General features: G+C 40.8%; 1 protein-coding gene across 7 annotated transcripts in view; it reads right to left on the bottom strand.

The window, feature by feature from the left end:
* Positions 1 to 25,313, bottom strand: part of KIAA1328 (KIAA1328 ortholog) — a 258,802-nt gene that overhangs the window by 49,506 nt on the left and 183,983 nt on the right. For all 7 annotated transcript variants that reach the window (XM_043515012.1, XM_038401584.2, XM_043515013.1 and 4 more), the window contains exon 9: positions 1,553 to 1,734. In XM_043515012.1, the coding sequence (XP_043370947.1) occupies positions 1,553 to 1,734 (182 nt within the window). The remainder of the gene's footprint in view (positions 1 to 1,552; positions 1,735 to 25,313) is intronic.

The following is a 25,313-nucleotide window of genomic DNA, read 5'->3' as shown; positions in this document are numbered from 1 at the left end:
ATATGGGCGGGGGGTGGGGGGGAGAGAATAATTAAAAAACAGATAGTGGGATGAAGATACGTAGACCTAAGGAACGATAGCAGACAGTAAACTAGACATACGTTTGCAAGCTGACATGCAGCCCAAAAGAACCAATATGATTCAGGGCCACACATGCACAAGTTATAGCTGTCCTTTAAATGGTACAAGAAATAATAGAATGAAAGTGAACAATGGGAAATTTAGGCTGATAATCAGGAAATAAATCCTTAAGAATGGGATCATTCTAATATTCATAATAGTTCACATTTATATATACTTTACATCTTCAAAGTGCTTTGCAAATACTAACTAATTAATTTATTAGCCGTGGTGGTAAAGCACTGGAGGCATGTGGATAGGAAGATAATTCTTGGGAATACCCTTAACCAAGAGAAAAAAAACCCTCCAAATAATGTGAAAAAAATCTCAATTTCACCACTGCAGTACTTCTAGAACAAAAGAAAAGAAAGAATGATGGTTAAAAATAAATAAAAAGGAAAACCATGAGTGAAAATTGCTCCTAAAACTTTGTAGAATTGTTATGGCTTTCTCTTGCTTAAATTGATTGGTGTAGCGATGTTATAAAATGACTATTAGAATTCATTGTGCACAACAGAAAGTGCTGAAATGTCAGCCGACTATACAGCAAAAATAATGGGTCCTGAACCCCGGTTAGTCAAAAATGATTTTGTTTCAAATTAGAAATTGATTTTTTTTGGACACAAGCCCTTTATAGGCTTCAAACTTCTGTAGCTGTGCCTTGGAAGAGATTAACCTCAGCCACTGTTTGGGTCCAGTCTGATGATACCCTTTCAAAAGTTTCTTCACATGGTCTGCTTTTTAATGTTGGTTCGGTCTTAACCAATAATACAAGCTATTTGTTCCTTTGAGAACTGCACCACGTTTTTTTTCATTATTATTATTATTATTATTTTTATGCTGACACAAACTGGTTGACAAGTTCAAAAGAAAAAAAAAAAGCCAGCTCATAATTGAACGAAACGTTGTGTTAGGCTCTGCAGCGAAACCGCCAAACTGCTTCTATTTTTCCCTCCTTCCATTCCCAAGAAAGATAGCTTTCTCCACATCCTAAGTGGAAATGCTAAGCTAAGAGCAGGATAGATTCTAGTTGCAAAGACATCCTTGTGTGGAAAAATCCCAGGGTGTGATGGTGGTAGCCATTACTCGGGGAGGAAGAGAATGTGAAGATTACATCACAAAAAGCAAATCCCATCAAACTTATTCTCTGTTTGCTGGGAAAACAAAAAATTGCGGAAGTAATTCTTTCTGGGAATAAAGGATTGAGGTCTTTTTGTCCCATGTTAGGGACCCCAACAAAATCATCTGCTGTTTGCTGGGCTTTCTACAACTTCTGTTATATTTATCATAGCTACATTTTGGTTGTTTTAAGCAATTTACAATCCGCTCCCTCTTCCTTGGGATCTAACTGAACCACACATGAACACATGCCTATAATTACTAAATGCCATACACAAACTAACATTACAAGACAGCATTTGCTTCATCTTACCTCTTCTAGACCTGCCGGTTTCCTTCTTTTCATACATCCACATGGCTCCTTCTTCCACGTTTGAACTAAAGCCAACTGTTCTCCTCCCCAAGCTGCTCCCTCCACTGCTCCCTGGTGTTTTGGATGCTTTGCCTAGTGCCGGTGTTTTGGGAAGGCAATCTTCATACTTAGACACTGGAAAGCTGGAAGGGGTGAAAGGTCATGAGCTGTTAACATGTTGCACATTATCACTATACCGTTTGTGCAGTTTGTCTTGAAGCAGCAATGTTCTAGCTGTGCTATGGCTTTGTTTATTTTCTCCAGCATTTAAAGCCAGAGCATGCTAGGTAGGGATCAAAATGTTAGCAAGTTACTTTAAATGGTAGACTCCAGGGAATTCCCAGGCTCTCAACACCACAAAACATTTCAGAACATGCACTTCAGTGACATTTTCATTGTAATTTAAGAGTGCACATCTGCATTTTTAGCAAAGAATGTTTTAAGGTGTATAAATGTACATATCTGACAAAGAAATTTACATAAGCTTTATCTCCCTGCTTATAGCTAAATGGATTCTTTACAGGTGTTTCTATGAGAGAGACAAGGTTGGTGAGGCAATATATTTTATTGGACCAACTTCTGCTGGTGAAAGGGACAAGCTTTCGAACTAACACACAGCTCTTCTTAAATGTTAGGGTACATGCTTTTCTCTGCAGCCATGTGGGCTGGAAACGTACTCTTTTTAACAAAAACTGAGATTCTCATGTAATTGCTTGACTCCAGGAGCTAGGGCTTTAAAGAAAATACCAAATATCCTGAGACTTATGATCGAATTGCAAGTGTTCTATGCCATTATCTAAATCATCATCAATGATTTAGCTAATGGCATAGAGAGTACAGTTATAAAGTTTGCGGACAATACTAAATTGGGAGGGGTTGCAAGTGCTTTGGAGAATAGGACTATAATTCAAAATGATCTGGACAAACTGGAGAAACAGTCGGAAGTAAATAGGAGGAAATTCAATAAGGACAAATGCAAAGAGCTCCACTTAGGAAGGAACAGTCAGTTGCACACATACAAAATGGGAAATGACTGCCTAGGAAGGAGTACTGTGGAAAGGGATCTGGGGGTCATAGTGGACCACAAGCTAAATGAGTTAATAGTGTAACTCTGCTGCAAAAAAACACAAACATCATAGATTCATAGATACTAAGGTCAGAAGGGACCATTCTGATCATCTAGTCTGACCTCCTGCACAGAGCAGGCCACAGAATCTCACCCACCCACTCCTATGAAAAACCTCACCCATGTCTGAGCTATTGAAGTCCTTAAATCATGGTTCAAAGACTTCAAGGAGCAGAGAAGCCTCCCTCAAGTCAACCATGCCCCATGCTACAGAGGAAGGCGAAAAACCTCCAGGGCCTCTCCAATCTGCCCTGGAGGAAAATTCCTTCCCGACCCCAAATATGGCAATCAGCTAAACCCTGAGCATATGGGCAAGATTCACCAGCCAGATACTACAGAAAATTCTTTCCTGGGTAACTCAGACCACATCCATCTAATATCCCATCTCAGGGGATTTGGCCTATTTACCCTGAATATTTAAAGATCAATTACTTACCAAAATCCCATTATCCCATCATACCATCTCCTCCATAAACTTATCAAGTAGAATCTTAAAACCAGATAGATCTTTTGCCCCCACTGCTTCCCTTGGAAGGCTATTCCAAAACTTCACTCCTCTGATGGTTAAAAACCTTCGTCTGATTTCAAGTCTAAACTTCCTGGTGGCCAGTTTATACCCATTTGTTCTTGTGTCCACATTGGTGCTGAGCTTAAATAATTCCTCTCCCTCTCCTGTATTTATCCCTCTGATATATTTATAGAGAGCAATCCTATCTCCCCTCAACCTTCTTTTAGTTAGGCTAAACAAGCCAAGCTCCTTAAGTCTCCTTTCATAAGACAAGTTTTCCATTCCTCGGATCATCCTAGTAGCCCTTCTCTGTACCTGCTCCAGCTTGAATTCATCCTTTGTAAACATGGGAGACCAGAACTGCACACAGTATTCTAGGTGAGCTCTCACCAGTGCCTTGTATAACGGTACTAAAACCTCCTTATCCCTACTGGAAATGCCTCTCCTGATGCATCCCAAAACCGCATTAGCTTTTTTCACAGCCATATCACATTGGCAGCTCATAGTCATCCTATGATCAACCAATACTCCAAGGTCCTTCTCCTCTTCCGTTACTTCTAATTGATGCGTCCCCATCTTATAACTAAAATTCTTGTTATTAATCCCTAAATGCATAACCTTACACTTCTCACTATTAAATTTCATCCTATTACTATTACTCCAGTTTACAAGGTCATCCAGATCCTCCTGTATAATGTCCCGATCCTTCTCCGAATTGGCAATACCTCCCAGCTTTGTATCATCTGCAAGCTTTATTAGCACACTCCCACTTTTTGTGCCAAGGTCAGTAATAAAAAGATTAAATAAGATTGGTCCCAAAATGATCCCTGAGGAACTCTACTCGTAACCTCCCTCCAACCTGACAGTTCGCCTTCCAATAGGACCCGTTGCAGTCTCCCCTTTAACCAATTCCTTATCCACCTTTTGATGTTCATATTGATCCCCATCTTCTCCAATTTAACTAATAATTCCCCATGTGGCACGGTATCAAATGCCTTACTGAAATCTAGGTAAATTAGATCCACTGCATTTCCTTTATCTAAAAAATCTGTTACCTTTTCAAAAAAGGAGATTAGGTTGGTTTGGCACAATCTACCTTTTCTAAAACCATGTTGTATTTTGTCCCATTTACCATTGACTTCAATGTCCTTAACTACTTTCTCCTTCAAAATTTTTTCCAGGACCTTGCATACTACAGATGTCAAACTAACTGGCCTGTAGTTACCCGGATCACTTTTTTTTCCTTTCTTAAAAATAGGAACTATATTAGCAATTCTCCAATCATTCGGTACTACTCCTGAGTTTACAGATTCATTAAAAATTCTTGCTAATGGGCTTGCAATTTCAGGTGCCAATTCCTTTAATATTCTTGGATGAAGATTATCTGGGCCCCCCGATTTAGTCCCATTAAGCTGTTTCAGTTTCGCATCTACCTCAGATATGGTAATATCTACCTCCATATCCTCATTCCCATTTGTCATGCTACCATTATCCCTAAAATCCTCTTTAGCCCTTATTAAAGACTGAGGCAAAGTATTGGTTTAGATATTGGGCCATGCCTAGATTATCTTTAATCTCCACTCCATCCTCAGTGTTAAGCGGCCCCACTTCTTCTTTCTTAGTTTTCTTCTTATTTATATTGCTAGAGAACCTTTTACTATTGGTTTTAATTCCCTTTGCAAGGTCCAACTCCACTCGACTTTTAGCCCGTCTCACTTTATCCCTACATATTCTGACCTCAATTAGGTAGCTTTCCTTGCTGATCCCTCCCATCTTCCACTCCCTGTATGCTTTCTGCTTCTTCTTAATCATCTCTCTAAGATGCTTGCTCATCCAGCTTGGTCTACAACTCCTTCCTATGAATTTTTTCCCCTTTCTTGGGATACAGGCTTCCGATAGCTTCTGCAGCTTTGATTTAAAGTAATACCAGGCCTCCTCTACCTTTAAATCCATAAATTCTTCAGTCCAATCCACTTCCCTAACTAATTTCCTTAATTTTTGAAAGTCAGCCCTTTTGAAATCAAAAACCCTAGTTGCAGATTTATTTTTGTTAATCCTTCCATTTAGTTTGAACTGAATTAGCTCATGATCACTTGAGCCAAGATTGTCCCCTACAACCATTTCTTCTATGAGGTCCTCGCTACTCACCAAAATTAAATCTCAAATGGCATCCCCTCTAGTCGGTTCAGCAACTACTTGATGAAGGAATCCATCAGCTATCGCATCTAGGAAAATCTGAGCCCTATTATTATTACTAGCACTGGTCCTCCAGTCTATATCTGGGAAGTTAAAGTCTCCCATGATCACGCAGTTTCCATTAGTATTTACTTTATTAAAGACATTAAAAAGGGCTCTATCCATATCCAAATTAGATCCCGGAGGTCTATAGCACACCCCAAGCACTATAGTAGGAGAGGCTTTACTAGTTTTCTTCCCCAATGTAATTTTTGCCCACACGGACTCTGTCTTATCCATTGCATCGCTTCTTATTTCTTTACATTCCACCTCATCATTGATATACAATGCTACTCCACCACCTTTACCTTTGTTTCTGTCTTTCCTAAACAGCACATACCCTTCAATACCTGTAGTCCAGTCATGACTACTATTCCACCATGTTTCTGTTATCCCTATAATATCTGGTTTCACTTCCTGCACCAGTAGCTCTAGTTCCTCCATTTTGTTACCTAGGCTCCTCGCATTGGTGTATAAACATCTTAATTTTTTGCTGTTTGGCCTCGCTCACATTTTGTACCCTATTAGGCACAGTCATTCTACAGCCAGTATAACCTATTAGACTAGTATCCACACCGCCCTCGCTCCTTATATACATTCTCCTACCCACAACTATATCCTTTCTTACTTCGTCTTCTTCCCTCTCAATGCTAAAATCTGGCGTGGAGATTTCCTGGACATCTCCCATCCATCTCCCCTAGTTTAAAGCTCTCTTTATCAGTTGTGCCAGCCTCGATCCTAGAAGTCTATTTCCTTCCTTACTCAGATGAAGTCCATCCCGAGAGACCTGTCCTCTGTCTGTGAATGCCTCCCAGTGGCCATACATCCCAAAGCCCTCCTTATAGCACCACTGCCTAAGCCATCTGTTGACAGTCATAATCTTGTCACACCTTTGTTGCCCTTCTCTAGGAACAGGAAGGATCCTGCTAAAGATCACCTGACCCTCAATTTCCTTAAGCGTCTTGCCCAGCCTAGCATAGTCTCCCTTAATACTTTCCAGCGAGAATCTAGCCGTATCATTTGTTCCCACATGAAGGATAATTAGGGGATTCTTTCCCGCTCCCTTTAGGATCCTTTTCAACCTCAGGTCTACATCCCGTATCTTAGCACCCGGAAGACAGCACACCCTTCTATTCTCTGGATCAGCTCTAGTTACAGGCCTGTCTATTCTTCTCAATAAAGAGTCCCCGATCACATAGACCTGCCTTTTCCTGGTGATGGTGCTATTCTCCAGTCTCTCCCCTGTTCCCTCTGGCTGCAAGTTCTTTCCATTCCTATTTTCCCTTATCTTCTTCAACCCATCCTGTATCCTCCTGGGGCTCATATTTGGTGTAGTCTACCTTCACTCTTCCGCTTTTCTTATAGGACTAGCCTCTCTTCTCTTCTTCCTTACCCTTCCACCTTCAACAAGTACCTGCTGAGTCCCTTCTTCATTTTCCAACTCTGCAAACCTGTTCCGAAGCTCTATTTCTCCTTCACTAGCTCGTCTTTTCCTCTGCCTGGTTCTTTGAGTCACGTGTTTCCACTGACCACTTTTCTCACCCAGTCTCCCCTCAAAATTCCCCAGCCCTGCTTCCATCCGTGAGTCTGAGCTTTTCCCTTCAGATACCTCATATCTTTGCTCCATCATCTGCTCAAACCCCTTCCTAAACTCAACCAGACTTTCCAGCTGCATCTCCAAACCTCGGATCTTTTCCTCTATCAGCTCTATCAGACGACATTTCATGCAGAAAAAACTCTTAGCGGTTCCCCCCTCCAGGATCATGTACATACCACAGCTTCCACATCCAGTCATCCTCAATGTGTCTTCCACTACAGGAGTCACTCCCACAGCTGCCTCCATATCTGTCATCACCTTCCCACCTAAATCCTGTTACTCTGGGAAACACAAGGCACACCAAAAAGACCACCTCCCCCCAGCAAAAGCAAACCCCAAACAAGCACCACAATCCCAACTCCTCCAACAGAACTCCCACTCAAACTCCCCTGTTTAGAGCTCTGTTTGCTAGCTCCTGTGCCGCTGCAGCTGTCTGTGCCGCTGCACGACTGGCTGGCTACCTTTATAGGACCCCTAGTCAGAAGCCCCACCCCCTAAGCAGGGCTCAGCTGCTCTCCCAGCACAAAGCTGCACCCCCTAATCAGGGCTCAGCTGCTCTCCCAGCACAAAGCCCCTACACACACACACACACACACACACACACACACACACACACAAATACTAAAAATACAAAACCAAGTACAACTACCTTCTCCTCCAACAGAACTCCCACTCAAACTCCCCTGTTTAGAGCTCTGTTTGCTAGCTCCTGTGCCGCTGCAGCTGCCTGTGCTGTGCCCATCATTCTGGGCTGTATTAGAAGGAGTGTTGTAAGCAAGCCACGAGAAGTAATTCTTCTGCTCTACTCTGCGCTGATAAGGCCTCAGCTGGAGTATTGTGTCCAGTTCTGGGCACCACGTTTCAGGAAGGATGTGGACAAACTGGAGAAAGTCCAGAGAAGAGCAACAAAAATGATTCAAGGTCTAGAAAACATGAGAGAAGATTGAAAAAAATTAGGTTTGTTTAGTCTGGAAAAGAGAAGACAGAGGGGACATGATAACAGTTTTCAAACACATAAAAGGTTATTGCAAGGAGGAGGGAGGAAAATTGTTGTTCTGAACCTCTGAGAACAGGACAAGAAGCAATGGGCTTAAACTGCAGCAAGGGAGGTTTAGGTTGGACATTAGGAAAAACTTCCTGTCAGGGTGATTAAGCACTGGAATACATTGCTTAGGGAGGTTGTGGAATCTCCATCACTGGGGACTTTTAAGAGCAGGTTAGACAAACATTTGTCAGGGATGGTTTAGATAATACTTAAGTCCTGCAATGAGTGCAGGGGACTGGACTAGATGACCTCTCAAGGCCCTTTCTAGTCCTATGATTCTATAAGGGAACTGGGAAGCAAACCCATGTCAGGGGAACAAGTCTGGGAACAGGAGGGAAGCTAGGGCCAGGAAGAAAAGATGCAGAGTGTCTGAAGTAGAAGGTGCAGGTGTCTTGGTAAAGTCAGGGCTCTCGGCAATAGAAGAGATGAAGCATGGGGAGCAGGAGATGAAAAGTCTGTGAAGGTTGTTGAGCAATAACTGAGAGAAGAGAGTTCTGACTGGGGGAGCCAGTGACTAGGAACTCCAGGAACCTCATTAGCACTGCAAGGCTGAGTTGTATGGGGTGGACTGGAGAAACAGAAATCCGTGGTTTGCGCTAGAGAGGAAAAGGTGGCATTGGGGTTTATGGAGCAAGTATTACTGTAGTCGCCACAGACACATGCAATTATGAATGGACTCATGGGAAAGGAGATGTCCAGGAGATCACCTCTCCATTATTAAGAAGTGGTACACACTGCACAAGTGTATCAGAACCTCTGCCATATGACCTGTGTGTGAGCAAATATGCTTTGAACAGATACTACAGAAATGGGAATATGATAAGAAGTGTCACCACTTCTGCAGCATTCCCCTTGGTGAAATTCTTATGCATGCTTTCACCTTTTGCCTTGCCTACTGCAGGTCCTTTCTCGATAGCCCCCTGCTGAACCAATTCTCCTTTGCCACCCAATCACTTCCAAGTTCTGCCCTCAGTGATAAACCTAATGCCTGTGATGGGGATGCCCAACTGATGTAGCTGATTAGACCTGTGATTGACACACAATAAATAATTTGGAAGATGATGCATGTGAAGCAATAGAATTCAGCTTATCTCCTCATACCTCTGCAGTGCTCGCAGATGTAAAAATCAGGAAAATTTTAGTTTTAAGTCAATAGAATACACACACAGAGAAGATCTGTCGAGTATATATGTGCCGTTTTACACAGACACCCCAAAGAATGTACACTTCAATAGTTTGGGATACAGTTTCTATGGAATACGCTATGCAAAATGAATTTGAACAATATTTGCATGTAAAAGATTATGCTACTGAATATAGTGTACATTAGGAAAAAAAGGTGGATCGCTGATGTTTCCATCAGAAAATATCATTTAAATTAAAAGTTTCAAAATCAATGTGCTGTACCAATCATTGTTTAATAGGACCCTCTGTGTCTGTTGGACAATTAGTTCTACTCCTGTATTATTCATGTAGAACATTATGTATTGGCTCATGACCTATAATAACTAGCTGAAGTGTTGGCTAAAACTTCTCTGAATAACCTTCATTTACTTTAGGGCTTCTAACTACATGACCGTTAATAATGTTGCACAGTGGTTACTAAAATGTATGGCAGACTAAATTAGTATTTTATTCGAATTACATGGAATTAATCTACTAATTCCTGCAATATACAGTGTAGAAAGGGGTGGATTAGAAACCTAACTACTGCTGAAAGGGCCTAAAAGACTCACTGGTTAAAAAGGTCTTTACAAAAATATAGGATTAGAGAGATATTTTCCCCTTGTACTTCTGCATGATTAAGAGCATTTAAAGATATTTAAGGTGGCAGCCATTATTTGGATGTTTTCTGGGTTTCTTAAATACATTTAATTAGAACCTACAAATCTTTTCTGAAGACAGGTTTCAGAGTAGCAGCCATGTTGGTCTGTATCCACAAAAAAGAAAAGGAGTACTTGTGGCACCTTAGAGACTAACACATTTATTTGAGCATAAGTTTTCGTGAGCTACAGCTCACTTCATCGGATGCATGCAGTGAAAATACAGTGGGGAGATTTTATATACCCAGAGAACATGAAACAATGGGTGTTACCATACACACTGTAATGAGAGTGATCAGGTAAGATGAGCTATTATCAGCAGGAGAGAAAAAAAAAAACCTTTTGTAGCGATAATTAAGGTGGGCCATTTCCAGCAGTTGACAAGAATGTGCGAGGAACAGTGCGGGGGGGGGGGGGAATAAACATGGGGAAATAGTTTTACTTTGTGTGATGACACATCCACTCCCAGTCTTTATTCAAGCCCAACATAATGGTGTCCCAGTTTCCAAATTAATTCCAATTCAGCAGTCTCTCGTTGGAATCTGTTTTTGAAGTTTTTTTGTTGAAGAATTGCGACTTTTAGGTCTGTAATCAAGTGACCAGAGAGGTTGCAGTGTTCTTCGACTGGTTTTTGAATGTTATAATTCTTGATGTCTGATCTGTGTCCATTTATTCTTTTATGTAGAGACTGTCTGGTTTGGCCAATGTACATGGCAGTGGGGCATTGCTGGCATCATTACATTAGGCTTGAATAAAGACTGGGAGTGGATGTGTCATTACACAAAGTAAAACTATTTTCCCATGTTTATTTCCCCTCCCCCTCCCCACCACACTATTCCTCACACGTTCTTGTCAACTGCTGGAAATGGCCAGCAGTTTGGCCAACTGTTTGGCCAATGTTCATGGCAGAGGGGCATTGCTGGCACATGATGGCATATATCACATTAGTAGATATGCAGGTGAACGAGCCTCTGATAGTGTGGCTGATGTGATTAGGCCCTATGATGGTGTCCCCTGAATAGATATGTGGACACAGTTGGCAACGGGCTTTGTTGCAAGGATAGGTTCCTGGGTTAGTGGTTCTGTTGTGTGGTGTGTGGTTGCTGGTGAGTATTTGCTTCAGATTGGGGGGCTGTCTGTAAGCAAGGACTGGCCTGTCTCCCAAGATCTGTGAGAGTGATGGGTCGTCCTTCAGGATAGGTTGTAGATCCTTGATGATGCTTTGGAGAGGTTTTAGTTGTGGGCTGAAGGTGACGGCTAGTGGCGTTCTCTTATTTTCTTTGTTGGGCCTGTCCTGTAGTAGGTGACTTCTGGGTACTCTTCTGGCTCTGTCAATCTGTTTCTTCACTTCAGCAGGTGGGTATTGTAGTTGTAAGAATGCACGATAGAGATCTTGTAGGTGTTTGTCTCTGTCTGAGGGGTTGGAGCAAATACGGTTATATCGTAGAGCTTGGCTGTAGATAATGGATCGTGTGGTATGATCTGGATGAAAGCTAGAGGCATGTAGGTACGAATAGTGGTCAGTAGGTTTCTGATATAGGGTGGTGTTTATGTGACCATCGTGTATTTGCACTGTAGTGTCCAGGAAGTGGATCTCTTGTGTGGACTCGTCCAAGCTGAGGTTGATGGTGGGATGGAAATTGTTGAAATCATGGTGGAATTCCTCAAGGGCTTCTTTTCCATGGGTCCAGATGATGAAGATGTCATCAATGTAGCACAAGTAGAGTAGGGGCATTAGGAGACGAGAGCTGAGGAAGCGTTGTTCTAAGTCAGCCATAAAAATGTTGGCATACTGTGGGGCCATGCAGTGCTGCTGATTTGAAGCTATACATTGTCCCCAAATGTGAAATAGTTATGGGTGAGGACAAAGTCACAAAGTTCAGCCACCAGGTTAGCTGTGACATTATCGGGGATACTGTTCCTGACGGCTTGTAGTCCATCTTTGTGTGGAATGTTGGTTAAGGTACTTACTAACCTACAGACTAATGCCGGAGCAGCCAACAAATTTTTATCAAAAAAGGAAGAGACTCTTTCTCTCTCTTTTCTCACCTCCTAGCTTATGAATGCCTAAACTCGTCAAAAAGAAAAGGAGTACTTGTGGCACTTTAGAGACTAACAAATTTATTTGAGCATAAGTTTTCATGAGCTACAGTTCACTTTATCGGATGCTGTAGCTCACGAAAGCTTATGCTCAAAATAAATTTGTTACTCTCTAAGGTGCCACAAGTACTCCTTTTGTTTTTGCGGATATAGACTAACACGGCTGCTACTCTGAAACCTGTAAACTCTTCAGGAATAATAGGGAACATGTCCTGAACTTTTTTCCATTTTGTCTATGCCTCGTATCGCGATAGCCCTACTGAGCTTGAATGGCAAATTTTAAATGTCATTCAGGACCTACTGAATACTGCTGAATATTTGCATTCCTTAAAAAGTAAAAACATTAACCTTTTGTTTTATTGAATTAAAATGCCATGGAAATGCTGATGTAGCCTTCAGAGACCGAAATACTTTTACAAAGAAGAATAGCTGTCATTTATTAGACACAAAGAACAATTACTTGATAGGATGCTTTCTGACAAAAAGCAGATTGGTATTCTCATCATAGAAAAGGCATTGTAAAAAAAAAAAAAAAACCCCAGCACAGACCTCTGAGACTTGAATAATTTAAAGCTGCATTTGGTGCAATTTAAATTTTTCTTTAGGGAGGCAAAGTTAAATACCTTTAATTTGTTCTAATTATTTCAAATTTGCAAGTTAATTATGGCTGATCATTAAATAACAAAAAGGACTATCGTCTCCGTAGAGTTTTACCTCCTACCCTCTGCATTACTTAAGCTAGATTTTAGTATGCATGAATTAACTTTCTAAATAATCACACGGTTTGACTAAATGGCTCAGTAAAATGAGCTCTGATCCTCAGAATAAGCATTAATGGACATTAGAAAGGCTACTGGGAGCCATGTTACTTACATTATAAGTATTTTTAATGCAGTCTTATTTACTAATCTTTATATACTGTTCAAGTTAGGGCACCATATAGATACATTATTCTGCTTTAACAGAGGAAAGTCACTTCTTCAAGACACTAAAGTAAATGTCCATTTAGAGACAACTAAATTCATTTTTAAATAAATGCAGGGAACCTATGATAGAATTTAACTTGTTTTAGCTGTTCATGCTGATGAATCAATCTAACATAATGGTAGCCTTGCTCTCGAAATGGAATGTCACAGATCTGTTGAAGTGCTAAGCTTCCGAAGCAGCAAAGAAGCTCTAGTCCTAGCAACAGAGTGGCACTAACTATAAACCTTTTGGGTGTAAACAGGCTGAATCTGTTTCCTGTTCCATAGCCAGTATTCAACTGACTGGTTCCCAGCCATCGATTTTGGAGTCTCACCTTCTACTGAACTCTGACCTATACACACATTTTCCACTGCAGATCAGCAGTAGCCAGAGAACACAAGACTACACCGAGACCAGTCAGAAAGCCACAAATGGGAGGCAATTCAACAGATGGCTGCCTTAATGTTACCCTGTTGAGTCCAGGGCTTGGGAGTTTAGCCATCAGTAAAGTAACAGATTGCATTGGGTGGTTTGTTCCAAAAGCAAACTCTGCAGTAATATTGTTTTTCCACTCTGCAATTTCTATTTAACAAACAAACACCAACAATTTTATTAATGGTGCAAGGGTGCAATTTGCTGCAATTATAATCTGGCCAAGAACGTGTAACATTTAGTGGTGCAAGACTGGCAATCAGCACAAGCAATACATATTTGATGCTGGAAGCCCCTTAACCACTAAGGAAACTTAGCGATTCCCAGGTGGATACCACCTTAGATATGGGAGTTAAATGCCTAAATACCTTTAAAACTTTAGCCCTAAGTCACTTGCAGAAGTCTGTGGTGAATCAGGGAATTGAGTCCAGGTCTCAAGTCTTAGACTAATGTCCCGATCACTGAACCATCTGGCCTCTCACGGGCTGTTGGGTCATGCCCATTCTCTCTGTCCAGAAGTAGCAAAAGGGTGGGTGGTAGAGGCTGAGGGAGAATGGGGGTAAATACTTACATGCACGAAACCAGAGCAGTTCTGTGCTGAAGAGCAGGATAGCTAAAAACAAGTGGGTGAGACGAATGATACTGGCCATTCAATCATACAGGAGATGGTATTCTTAACAGAGGCCTAGGAAGCACTAGAGGGAGGAACTGTTCTGGAATACGGGGTGGATCAAGCATTGCAGGTGGAGGGGAAATGCACAGAAGGAGTATACTCAGTGCAGTCTATTGATGGTCAGTATGACCACCCTTGTGTTCCTAAGGGCTAAAGCAATCTGTTCACGAGTAGATTAATCATATCAAAAACACGCTGTTAAAAACCTTGACACTTTTTACCACAGAAACAGAAAAGTGTTTGAAAAAAAATCTAAACTTAAGTTTCTTGTTCTTTAAAAAACAGAAAAAACCTGGCTCTGGCAGAGACCTTGAAGACCACACTTAAGCCTAGAGTAAGTTTTCATGGCCGAATTATAAAACCTGGCATTTATGTAAGACACATGGGCATACCAATGACATGGGTGGGATCCAACAGCTGCTACAAAGAAGCAGGTCTCCTCCTCCTAGAAATGCACACCCATCCCTACAGCTCAAGTCCATCTTTTTTCTCAGGCTTTTCCCTAGGGAAGGGACTGAGTATTTGTGGGGGGAGGAAGAACTCATGATCCTGATCATTTTGTAACTGGGTATTTTGTAAGTTAATAGAAATCTAAAATAAAAATAGCATCATATCTTCTAAGTAAGTCAGTCCCCCCCCCCCCAAAAAAATTCACTCTAGGTATTGGTCACAGGTGCTGGCTTCTAATTTTCCACAGGGGTGCTCAACCCCCCCTCAGCCCCAGGCCTCACCCTCAATCCACCCTTCCCCGCCTCTCTCTGCCCTCACTCCCCCTCTTCACACCCCTCCCCCTAGAGCACCCCATTCCTACTCCTCCCCCTCCCTCCCAGCACCTCCTGCATGCTGCGGAACAGCTGATTTGCAGCAGGCGGGAGGCACTAGGAGGGAGGGAGGGGGAGTTGATCAGTAGTGGCTGCAGGTGGGCGGGACTGGGGGTTGGGAGAGAAGATTGGCTGCCGGTGGGTACTAAGCACCCACTAATTTTTTTCTGTGGGTGCTTCAGCACTGGAGCACCCATGGAATCGGCACCTAAAATATCCGTTTCACTATAACCTGGATGTCAACATTCATATTATGGTGCTTTGAAGAAAGGGTAAAGATGAAGACGCACCTATCTGGATTTTCACTATACCAAGAATTTACAATTAAAAGGTTCTGCTGTATCAAGTACCCAGGATCAAATGTCCACTCCATTCCACATTTCTGTTGAACTCACAATCCTAACTGTATTGTGTTTATTTTAAACATCTCTCCTTTTGGAAGAGGAGAGCTCCAGTCAACATTCTGATCAGATGCTAAATACACTCTCAGATCACTTTCTACAAGTGTATTGTAGTTTAAACCAACGCTTCTCCAGACACTTCTTCACTTGGACCAGCTCCCCTCTAAATTCTTCCAATGTTTGGTTCTCAGAGAATTTCATTCCATCAATGGGAGCTAAGGGCACTGAGGACCTTGCATGATTATGCCCTTAATTCATAATGAACCATGTAAGATTGTATTAGATCATATAAACCATGGATGAAATCCTAGCCCTGTTGAATTTAATCAGAGTTTTGCCACTGACTTAAATGGGGCCAAAAATTCATACCACATACCTAATTAAAGGCAAGAAAGCTAAATGACTCTTAAAATTATGCAGTTATGTCTTCCCTCCAAAGCCGTGTCCTGGTTTTGCTGTAAGTTAGTCATAGTTTTGACTCCCTCTCAGCCTAACTGGCTGCCCTAAGAAACAATGAAATGATCTGATAATTTCTCTCCTTTTTTGCTGCCAGAAAGTGAATCCAAAAGAAAATTCCAACAAAAAGCTTTTTATACGGTCATGTAGAAATGACCACAGAAGGCAGGCTGGTAAAACTCTGGCAGGACAAAATGCTGCAATTGTGGGTTTGGCCTTTTTTTTATAGAGCAGAGTAGAGCAGCTGTCGTTCTAGCAAGCAGCGCTGTCAGCCTTCACAAAAGAAAGTCATGTAAATGTCAAGTCACAGGTATAAAAACAATCCTTCAATACAGCTTCTGTATATCTGAAAAGCCTGCCTTTCAACAGCGAAAGCACCATAAGGGATGATGCAAAAACCTGTTTAGGACAAAACAAGGTTTTTGAACTAAATCCAAACTTCTACAGTTCTTGATCAAACAGCATAACCCTCGTGGGTAAGATGAAAACCATATATCTGCATGCCATTTTGGTGCCTTATCCAAGAATCACTTTCAAGTGGCTCGGAGGCAGCCTCATCCATTACACACCCCTCAAAATGCCATATGCAAACTATTACCTAACCAAACATCCTGGATTATATTCCAACTCGGTCTTGAAGGAGGTCTCTGAAAACAATACATCCCCTTATTACCTTGGTCCAAACAGAACAGGGCTTTACCATAGTGCTGCTACCATTGCAAACCAAGTTGGTAAAATAATGCTCAAAACTTAGTGAGTCTTTTCAGAAGTGCAAGCACCCATCAGCATGGTGCAAGATACTTTCTGTTTTCATGTACTTTATAAAACAGTAAGTATATATACACCAGCTCCTCCAGAAGAGTGCTAAAACAGGTACACAGCTGTTGATAGCAGTACCTCTCAGCAAATGAATAGCTATTTTGAAACCACTCTTTCTGCAAGTGGGTCACATGACAGAACAACCATTCACTGAAGATAAAAGTGAATGTAACAGAAAGGGGTGGACAATAAGACTGAAAAACAAGATCTGATAGCATCCTCCAAGTAAGATATTTTTAAAGAGATCCATAATTAAAGCAATGGATGCTTAGGATCTGCACTGTTGTACACAGGTACTGCAGGGTGTGGAATGTGCAAAGAATCATAGAATCAAAGAAGATTAGGGTAGGAAGAGACCTCAGGAGGTCACTAGTTCAATCCCCTGCTCAAAGCAAGACCAACACCAACTAAATCATCCCAGCCAGGGCTTTGTCAAGCCGGGTCTTAAAAAGCTCTAAGGATAGAGATTCCTCCAAAGAAACCTACTTGGAGTGAATCCTATAATACCTCTAAGTGGAGCCATGAGTTAATAATAGTTAGTATTTATATTATTTTCTGGCACAGATCCACAGCATTGATTCTATGCCCCCATCTTCTTTCAAGGACAAAGTGGAACTTCATAGACATTAAGCTTCAACTTGCCAAAAAAAAAAAAAAGTGACCCATTAAAAAAAACCCTCATACACCTGGGTAAATAGAATTTTGCAGATTATTTTAACTATTAGATTATGTTTCCCTGCAGAGAGTCACATTTGCAGATTATTTTAACTATTAGATTATGTTACCCTGCAGAGAGTCACTTTTGATGAAGGAGTTTTTAGTAAAGATTTAAGAAATTCAAAACTGGCAGCTTCATTTGCCTTGAATCTACTAAAACCACTCAATTCACCTTGGTGCTCAGTGCCTCTGAAAAATCAAGTCATTTATTTAGGTGTCTAAATATGAATTTAGAGGCATTACTGTAGGCACCCAAGTTTGAAAGTTTTAACCAGTGTTTCATCAAAATCTTCCTATGCTTTCCTTTTAGCACATGGACTTACTTTGAATACAATGTCACCGAATACTGGGTCAGCCCAGATGCTTAAGGGACACACTTAACATTTGCCTCCTGTTCTTTATGTTAAGATCCCAAGGAAAACCAAAAATCCTACATTTTTCAGAACTGTGATGAAAGATGCTACAAATATCTGTTTATTCATTGCAATTATGACTAGGATGGTAAGAAAATATAAATGATATTTTATCTGCCAATCAAAAAGAGATGACTGAATTTCAGGTAGTAGAAAGTAGAGTTTTGCATGGTTCTGTTTTAAAGTAATGATAATGGTCTGAACTATCAGGAAATATCTAGGGGTCTAGGGGTGTGAGGAAAAGGAGAAGGGAAAAGTGTCAAGGAGATGCCAGGGTGGGGAGGCAAGAAGGGTCACATGCCGCTCCCCAGGTGCCGGGGGGGCACATTCAGCAGGGAACCTCAGTGGCAAAAGGAGCAGGGACTGCCCCCATCCCCACCCCGGCTCCAGCCCTTCCATGTAGCTGCGTCTCCTATCTGAGGTCTGTTGTACAGCTCCACCAGAGGACAGGGCTGGGGGTGGTATAGCCACATTCTGCTCCAATTCCCAGTGCAGCTGGAGGACAGAGTCCCCGCCCAGGGATGGGGAGGGGATGGGAAGAGCACGGGGGCTCCAGGCTGGGGGGGGTCATGTGGGGAGGTCACGTGTGCCTTTTAAGCTGGTGCCCCCCTTTGTGTCCCTCCCATAAGCCACCAAACAAGTCTTTGTGACAGGGAGGATCGTGGTATTGTTAATATCAGAAGCAGAGAGAGTCTCAGAAAGAAAAGTAAAAAGCACGGTTTTTGCCAGATTAGGGTTGATCAGACAGCAAGTCAACCAGAGAAGCAAAGGGTAAAAGAGTTACTGGCATAGTGATGATAGCTCAATCTGTGGACGCAGATGTAATCATCCAGTGATAATATCTGGGAAAAATCAAGAAATGCCTAAATCCTCTCTTTGTGAGAAGAAACTGGTTAAAAACTAGTTCCAAGAGAAATAGTATAAAATAGCACTGCAAAAAAAAAAAAAAAAAAACACAAACCCAAATCTCACATAAAAATATTCTCTCCATAAAAATCTAAAGATCATACTGTTTCTAAAATTAGGGCAATCACTAAATGAAAGTTAACCTGAACAACAACTTTAGCTAAACTTCAGGTCACATGCATTAATATAATGAGATGAAGAATATGAAAAGGCCATTCATAATAGAATTCATGAAGTTAGAAATGCCATGCTTAGCTGCTTTATAACATATAATTAATGATTCTATGAAGTACGAACTCACCCGGCCACCCGCAAAATCGTTCTTTACATTAGGTTGGGCAAGCAAGCTGCTGCTGCCACAACTACTGCCCTTTGAGAAGCTGAAAAGCCTTTTCCCCCTGTTCCATCAGGGACCACATTGCCATGACATGATGAGCTTCGAACCACTACCCAAATCAGAATGCTGTATAACAGCTGGCAGCCCAATACACATCTCTCATGATAGACTGCTTATTGGTGAAATGTTAAAGAAAAAGTCATTACCTCTTTCCTATTGCTTCTAATATCCTACATTCCTCTAGATCATTTATAATCCCCACTAAACCCATCCTCTGTTTATAGTCTTTTAACACAATATAAACTATCTGGAGATCTGCCTTGTTTCGTACCACTCCCAGCCATTTGGTACAACAAAGGAAGTTCTCTCTCCATCAAACGACCTGATCCCTCATGAAGCCCTGATGCTCAGATTCAAGGTTAAAGGATTAAGGCCTGCAGCACTGAGTACCAGAGGAAAGAAAGCCAAATATCAAAAGAAACACAAAAATCAATCCTCTGCACCACAGGGGCAGTGTGAAGACCAAGTCAGCTGGGCTGAATCTAAAATTTTCTCTGCGTGTCTCTCAAAAATTAGCACCGTTATAAATGTAATGGGCAGTTTTGCAAAGACAAAGCACCCCTGGAAAACAGCAGAGCTCAATTCAAAATATCATTACACTCTGGAAAGTTTTATGTCACCGTAATTTTAGTTGCAAATGCATAAAGTCCACTTCAGAGAGAGAGGTCTATGAAGTTTGTATATCTACACATGACAGAATGTAATATTTAGTACAGTTTGCTTTTTGATTCAATTCTCTGCATGCTGAAGCACAGCCAAGGTCACAGGAGGGAGGTTTAGCTTGGTGCAGCTGCGATCATGGCCAGAAATAGCAGGGTATGGAGGATTTTTTTCTTTGATTTTGTAATACCAATGGCTTTTGTTCTTAGTACTGCCCCATCAGTTCAGATTTTAAATGGCTTGATAGTTGTAAGGGTAGGTTCCAAATACAGCTAAATCAAAAGTACCTTCCAGAACTTTTTTTGTTTTAATACTATCTGGCTCAACTTTTTCTACTGAAAACTCTTTGGGACACAAGAAAATATACATTAAAATACTAAAAAGAAAAGGAGTACTTGTGGCACCTTAGAGACTAACAAATTTATTAGAGCATAAGCTTTCGTGAGCTACAGCTCACTTCATCGGATGCATTTCAGAAATGCATTCGGATGCATTCGAATTCGGATTTCTGAAATGCATCCGATGAAGTGAGCTGTAGCTCACGAAAGCTTCTGCTCTAATAAATTTGTTAGTCTCTAAGGTGCCACAAGTACTCCTTTTCTTTTTGCGAATACAGACTAACACGGCTGCTACTCTGAAACCTGTCATTAAAATACTAGTTACTTTAAGAATAAATTTTTAAAAATAAATAGAAGATACACAGTTACATATAAGAAGGACAATCTATATTAAAACTAATCAAGCCAGGCTTCAGAAGCGTGTTGTAAGTCATGGAGTGACCTACTAGCTCTAATGTGTCCTCAAAAAGAGACAACTGCAAGTGTTCTGAAAAATGTCTTTCCCTGTTTCCAAGTGTCGGCACAGGAAAGAACACCGGAAAGCATGGTGAACCAACTTACACTAGCTAGAGGGAAAACGAGAGATTTCGTCACCACACATACCAAATTCCCAGAACATTTTCAATTTCAATATATGAAGCCACAAAGCCACACCAGGAGATTTACCATGCACTATCATTACACATTAACAGATCCAGGCCTTTGGAAAATTCACAAGTGGCTGGTTTTTACTGTATAAAAATTACCAGTGACATCCAGTGTGACCCCTGATCCCACCCTCTTTCCGCAAGTGTTCACTAAATACAAGCTTATTTTGCTTTTTGAAGACTACAGCTATAAACCAAGTTAGCGCCATCTTTGCACTAAGACTGACTAAGCTGCCTCCCACCTACATCCTATGGGTGTGCCCACCCACAGGCTTCCTGTTCAGGCTAATTTGGACTGCTGAATGTGACATACATGATCCTAACAAGAGATCAGGTACAGTTCAGATAAGAGCAGGATAGAAAACTGCTGTAGTTCAAAGTACACCTGAGAATGTGGTTATCAAAGAAACCAGTGCAAGTGGAAATGAAGCTTTAGGCTCCCCAGAACAACAAACATTGTTGGATGGTAAAAAAAAAAAAAAAACAAACAAAAAAAAAGACACAAAAATCTTGAAATAAACTTTTGATCACCAACTTAAGGGCAGAATTATTTCTGTAGAATAAAAAAAGCTACTATTCTTTAAGCCTGTGTGGGTATAGCTACATGGCAAAAGAAAACATCTGCAACAGCTTGTGCTATAGCGCTAAAAACAGACATTCCTGGTTTGGCTCCGAAACCTGGAGAAGGGGATGAGTCTCAGAGCCTGAGCAGAAACATCTACACTGCTATTTTTAGTGCCATAGCATGAGCCCGAGCCTGCAGACCCAGGCTCTGAGACTCACTGATGCGGGGTTGTTTTTTTTTTTTAATTTTATTATTTGGCAATGCAGCTGTACCGTGGCCTAGGTGGCTGTAATGAAGTAAAAATGTGCAGAAAATTCAGTATAAAGTCTCCTGTTATGTAACAATGGACTAGGGCAGATATTTGTTGGGGAGATGTTGTGGTTATATTTATGACTCAGAGATGTGTCTCTGCAGCTAATTCAACATTTGCACTTCTTGCCGAAACATCAAGTACATTTTTATTGACCAAATAAGTTTTCTCTGAGTTTCCCAGCTGAATAGGCTACCAACTTCAGTGTCAAATAATCTGCCACAGAGAGAGAGAAAGCCTGGGTGTTAAAATGGACACTAACAAACGGGCAAGCAGTTTCCAGCTACCCAAAGTTAAAAAGATCCTATAAGCCATTTGCAAGCACAGTTGATTTCTGTCTGTTTTAATGCTGTCAATCTGCCAGTTTTAAAAATATTCAGGAGGAGAAGAAAAAAATCCTAGCCAGCTGCATTCAGTAAATGCATTAAGTTGCCTAAGTGGCACATCGGGTTATTAAACGCACCTCTAGAGACCAGGGAACAACTCATAAATGAATTGGAACTTGGTGGTCTTAGTGAAACACTGCACATTCTGGCACGACTGGCAGTTTCTTCTCTAGAGACTCCAAACTGGAATAGCAGGAGGTGATGCATGTCGTGATTGAGGAGAATTGACAGATGGCCCCAGGTGTGAAATAACAGGGGTGCTGCTGTTTGCTACTGAGATACACTGGCAAAGCTATGCATGATGGAGTCCTCAAGGACTGGAAATGCTGGGGTGCTGCAGGTTAGGACAGAACTGTATTTGCATAATTGTGAGGTTTGATTTTTTTTTTTTTTTAAACAAAGAGTGTGTGAAATCACATGCCTGGCAAGTCATTCTTTTGCATTTATATTTAATTGTCTGAAATATTTGGACTCATTGGTATAGCTAGCACAAGATACATAACAATTCAAATAATCCTAAAAAAAATAGAGTCAATAATATGTATTTAATAAGGAGCAAAGATAACTGTCACCTTTTCTCATAAAATAATAAAAAAGTTATACTGTAAACATAAAATTTTCTAAAAGACCCTTGAGAGTGTTCCCTCCTGGAATTATCACCATAACAACGAACATTTCAATAGAGGGAAAGTGCTATTAAATTCCATGTTTGATATTTCCAGCTAACTAAAAATATAAGAGGAAAAAACACACAAGGGTGAGATAGATCCACACACACAAATGAGAAAAGTGTTTGATGACATAAGTGGCTGCAAATTACATCTGGAAAATCTCTAGAACTGGAGGAAAAAAATCCTGTAACAGGTACTGTCCATTCAAAGCATGCCTCTATATAATAAACATATTTGATACTAATTTTCTCAAGTGTTCCTACAAGAAAACATGTTCAGGTGAGGGTTGAGGTAGGCTGGCAGAGTTGTGTGAGGACCCAGCAATGGATTAGCAGAGGGTGCTATAGGTAAGAAAGAAACAAGACAGAGATGCTGAAGGGATGAAGCAATACAACAGCAAGGAATGCTATAGGTTAGAATTTAAGCACGCAGAAAATTAAAAGGAGGGGTACTTGCACAGCATCTCACTGAACTATACCTGGCTCTAGTCAGAGCTATTAGACAGCCCTCATTTCCATGGCATACTATTTTCATATTCAAAAGTAAGATTAAACAAAGGAAAAGTAGTGGATTGTATTAAAATTCTACTCTTCCTGATGCAGTTATCAGGAGTATGCACAATAGCGGGTGCCATGTGAACTGATCCTCCTGAATGAGCAGGGAGTGGGTACTTAAGCATGTACCAGGCATCGACACCTGAGAGATGGGAAATATGTTTTTAAAAGCTGTTTTAAGCTAATCAAATACGGTTATGCTTTTATTTTTGAATATTTTAAAGCATCTTACACCCTGGGGAAGACTTGAAAAGAAATTCTACAAACCGAACTTGCCTCTAATTTTAGAAGTTATACGTCTCTTGCTGAAGATCTGTCCTGGACTCACCCATGTGCACACCAAGCTAGTGAAAACTATCCCCAATAAACCCCCTGCTCCCATGGCTGTGCCTGGGAGAACTGGAAATCCTGCAACTGCAGATTCTTCAGCTGCCTAAAGATGGCCAAGCTGTGCATCAGGAAAAGAGCATTCTTCCCAAGTCCCTCCTTCTGTTTACACCTGACAGTGAAGTGACAAATTCAGCATTACAAATTCGCATCAGGACGATCCAAGCAGGCAGAGATGGGCAACATTTGTTGAAAGGCTTTGATAATTAGTTAAACTGTAAAGGGTATTTATGGTAGAGGAAATGAAACACACATATCCATTCAAAAGTTCGGTATATTTAAAGTGCTCCCCAGAGTCAAAGTTTCCCCTTCCACAAACAGGCAGATAGCCATGAATAGCTCAGACAGAAATCAAACTGCTCTGTATTTGCTCTTGAAATCTTTTTTTCAAGTAGGTAAAAAATTATGCCCTACAGGAGATAACAAGATGCCTTTAAAGTACATACCTCATTTCTGACTACAATTACCTTTCGCTAGCTTGGCACAGCTGCATGCTCCTATTTGCTTTTGTTTTTCCATTAAGGGCTCGTCCATTATGTGTACCCATCCTATGAATGCCAATAATGCAGATTCCCTTGCCTACGATTCTCTCCACAGATAATAGAGAATAAATTGCAATTAGATTTTGGTAATTGTAGATAATTAACTCAAAATGAGCTGTTAATTATAAAAATCTATGTTTTTCAGTTCTTGATTGTATTATTTATTTTACTTGTAAATTTCAAGGTCTCACTCGAGCAAGTTTAATATTTTAAATACTTTTGGCAATTTTTTTTTAAAATACCAAAAGAATTTTAAACTGAGTTTTGCTTATTTGAACATTAAAATTACATTTTGGGGAGGTTCCCTTGAGAAGCTCATCCAAACTGGAAGGTAAACAGGGTTGGTTTTCCATCATGATTCTTCATATTTTCTACAACAAAAAGCCTTTCGCATTTCAATACAACTGTCAGATTGCTTAGAAGAGAACAGTTCCCACCTCCCATTCCAGTCACACTCATGCACACCCTTTTCTGAGATTGAAAAAAAAAATCACTTCTATATTCAAATGCATAAAGGAGACAAATGGACTTGTCTTCATAGCCTCTTCTAGCCTTACATTAGATTAAATTATTTAGGGAGCATTCATCTGGTAACCTTTGCAAAACTGAAGACTGAGTACAGGAAACAAACTTTCAGTGCCTTGCTGCCAAATTTTGGAACCAGCTGGCGTTGTGACTTGGGACTGCAGAAACGCATATTAACTTTGAAAAATTACCGTGGGTTTAATCAAGGGAATGAGAGAGAGAAAGGGGAAAAGTCTTATAAAATCTGGAAATCATTTTGTAAACAATGCAGTTTTTCTTCATTTCCCCCCTATATTAAGTAGACACTTGTAGGTTTTAGCAACCTATTGCAAAAAGACTTACAGATGTTCTAGGTTACATTTCTCCTCAACAGAGTGCCATCCTAGAATATATTTAACTAGATCTATTTTCTGAATCTCCTTTGCTACAGTGATCATGGAATCACATGGTTTTGTAAAACAGGAAAAAATAAATGAGGATCACTTTTAGGACTCTCCTTCTCAGCTCTGGTGGTAACCTAAGTTTAAAATACAATAGACTCCACTACCTGTTAACACAAAGGTGATTGAATAATCAGGAAAGCTTATACCCAAATAAATTTCAGAGTGGTAGCCGTGTTAGTCTGTATCAGCAAAAACAACAAGGAGTCCTTGTGGCACCTTAGAGACTAACAAATTTATTTGGGCATAAGCTTTCGTGGGC

This window comes from Dermochelys coriacea, chromosome 5 (assembly GCF_009764565.3).
Source record: "Dermochelys coriacea isolate rDerCor1 chromosome 5, rDerCor1.pri.v4, whole genome shotgun sequence".
Classification (NCBI taxonomy): domain Eukaryota; kingdom Metazoa; phylum Chordata; order Testudines; family Dermochelyidae; genus Dermochelys; species Dermochelys coriacea.
Note: the sequence above shows the minus strand (reverse complement) of the source record. Positions and strands in the feature narration are given on the sequence as shown.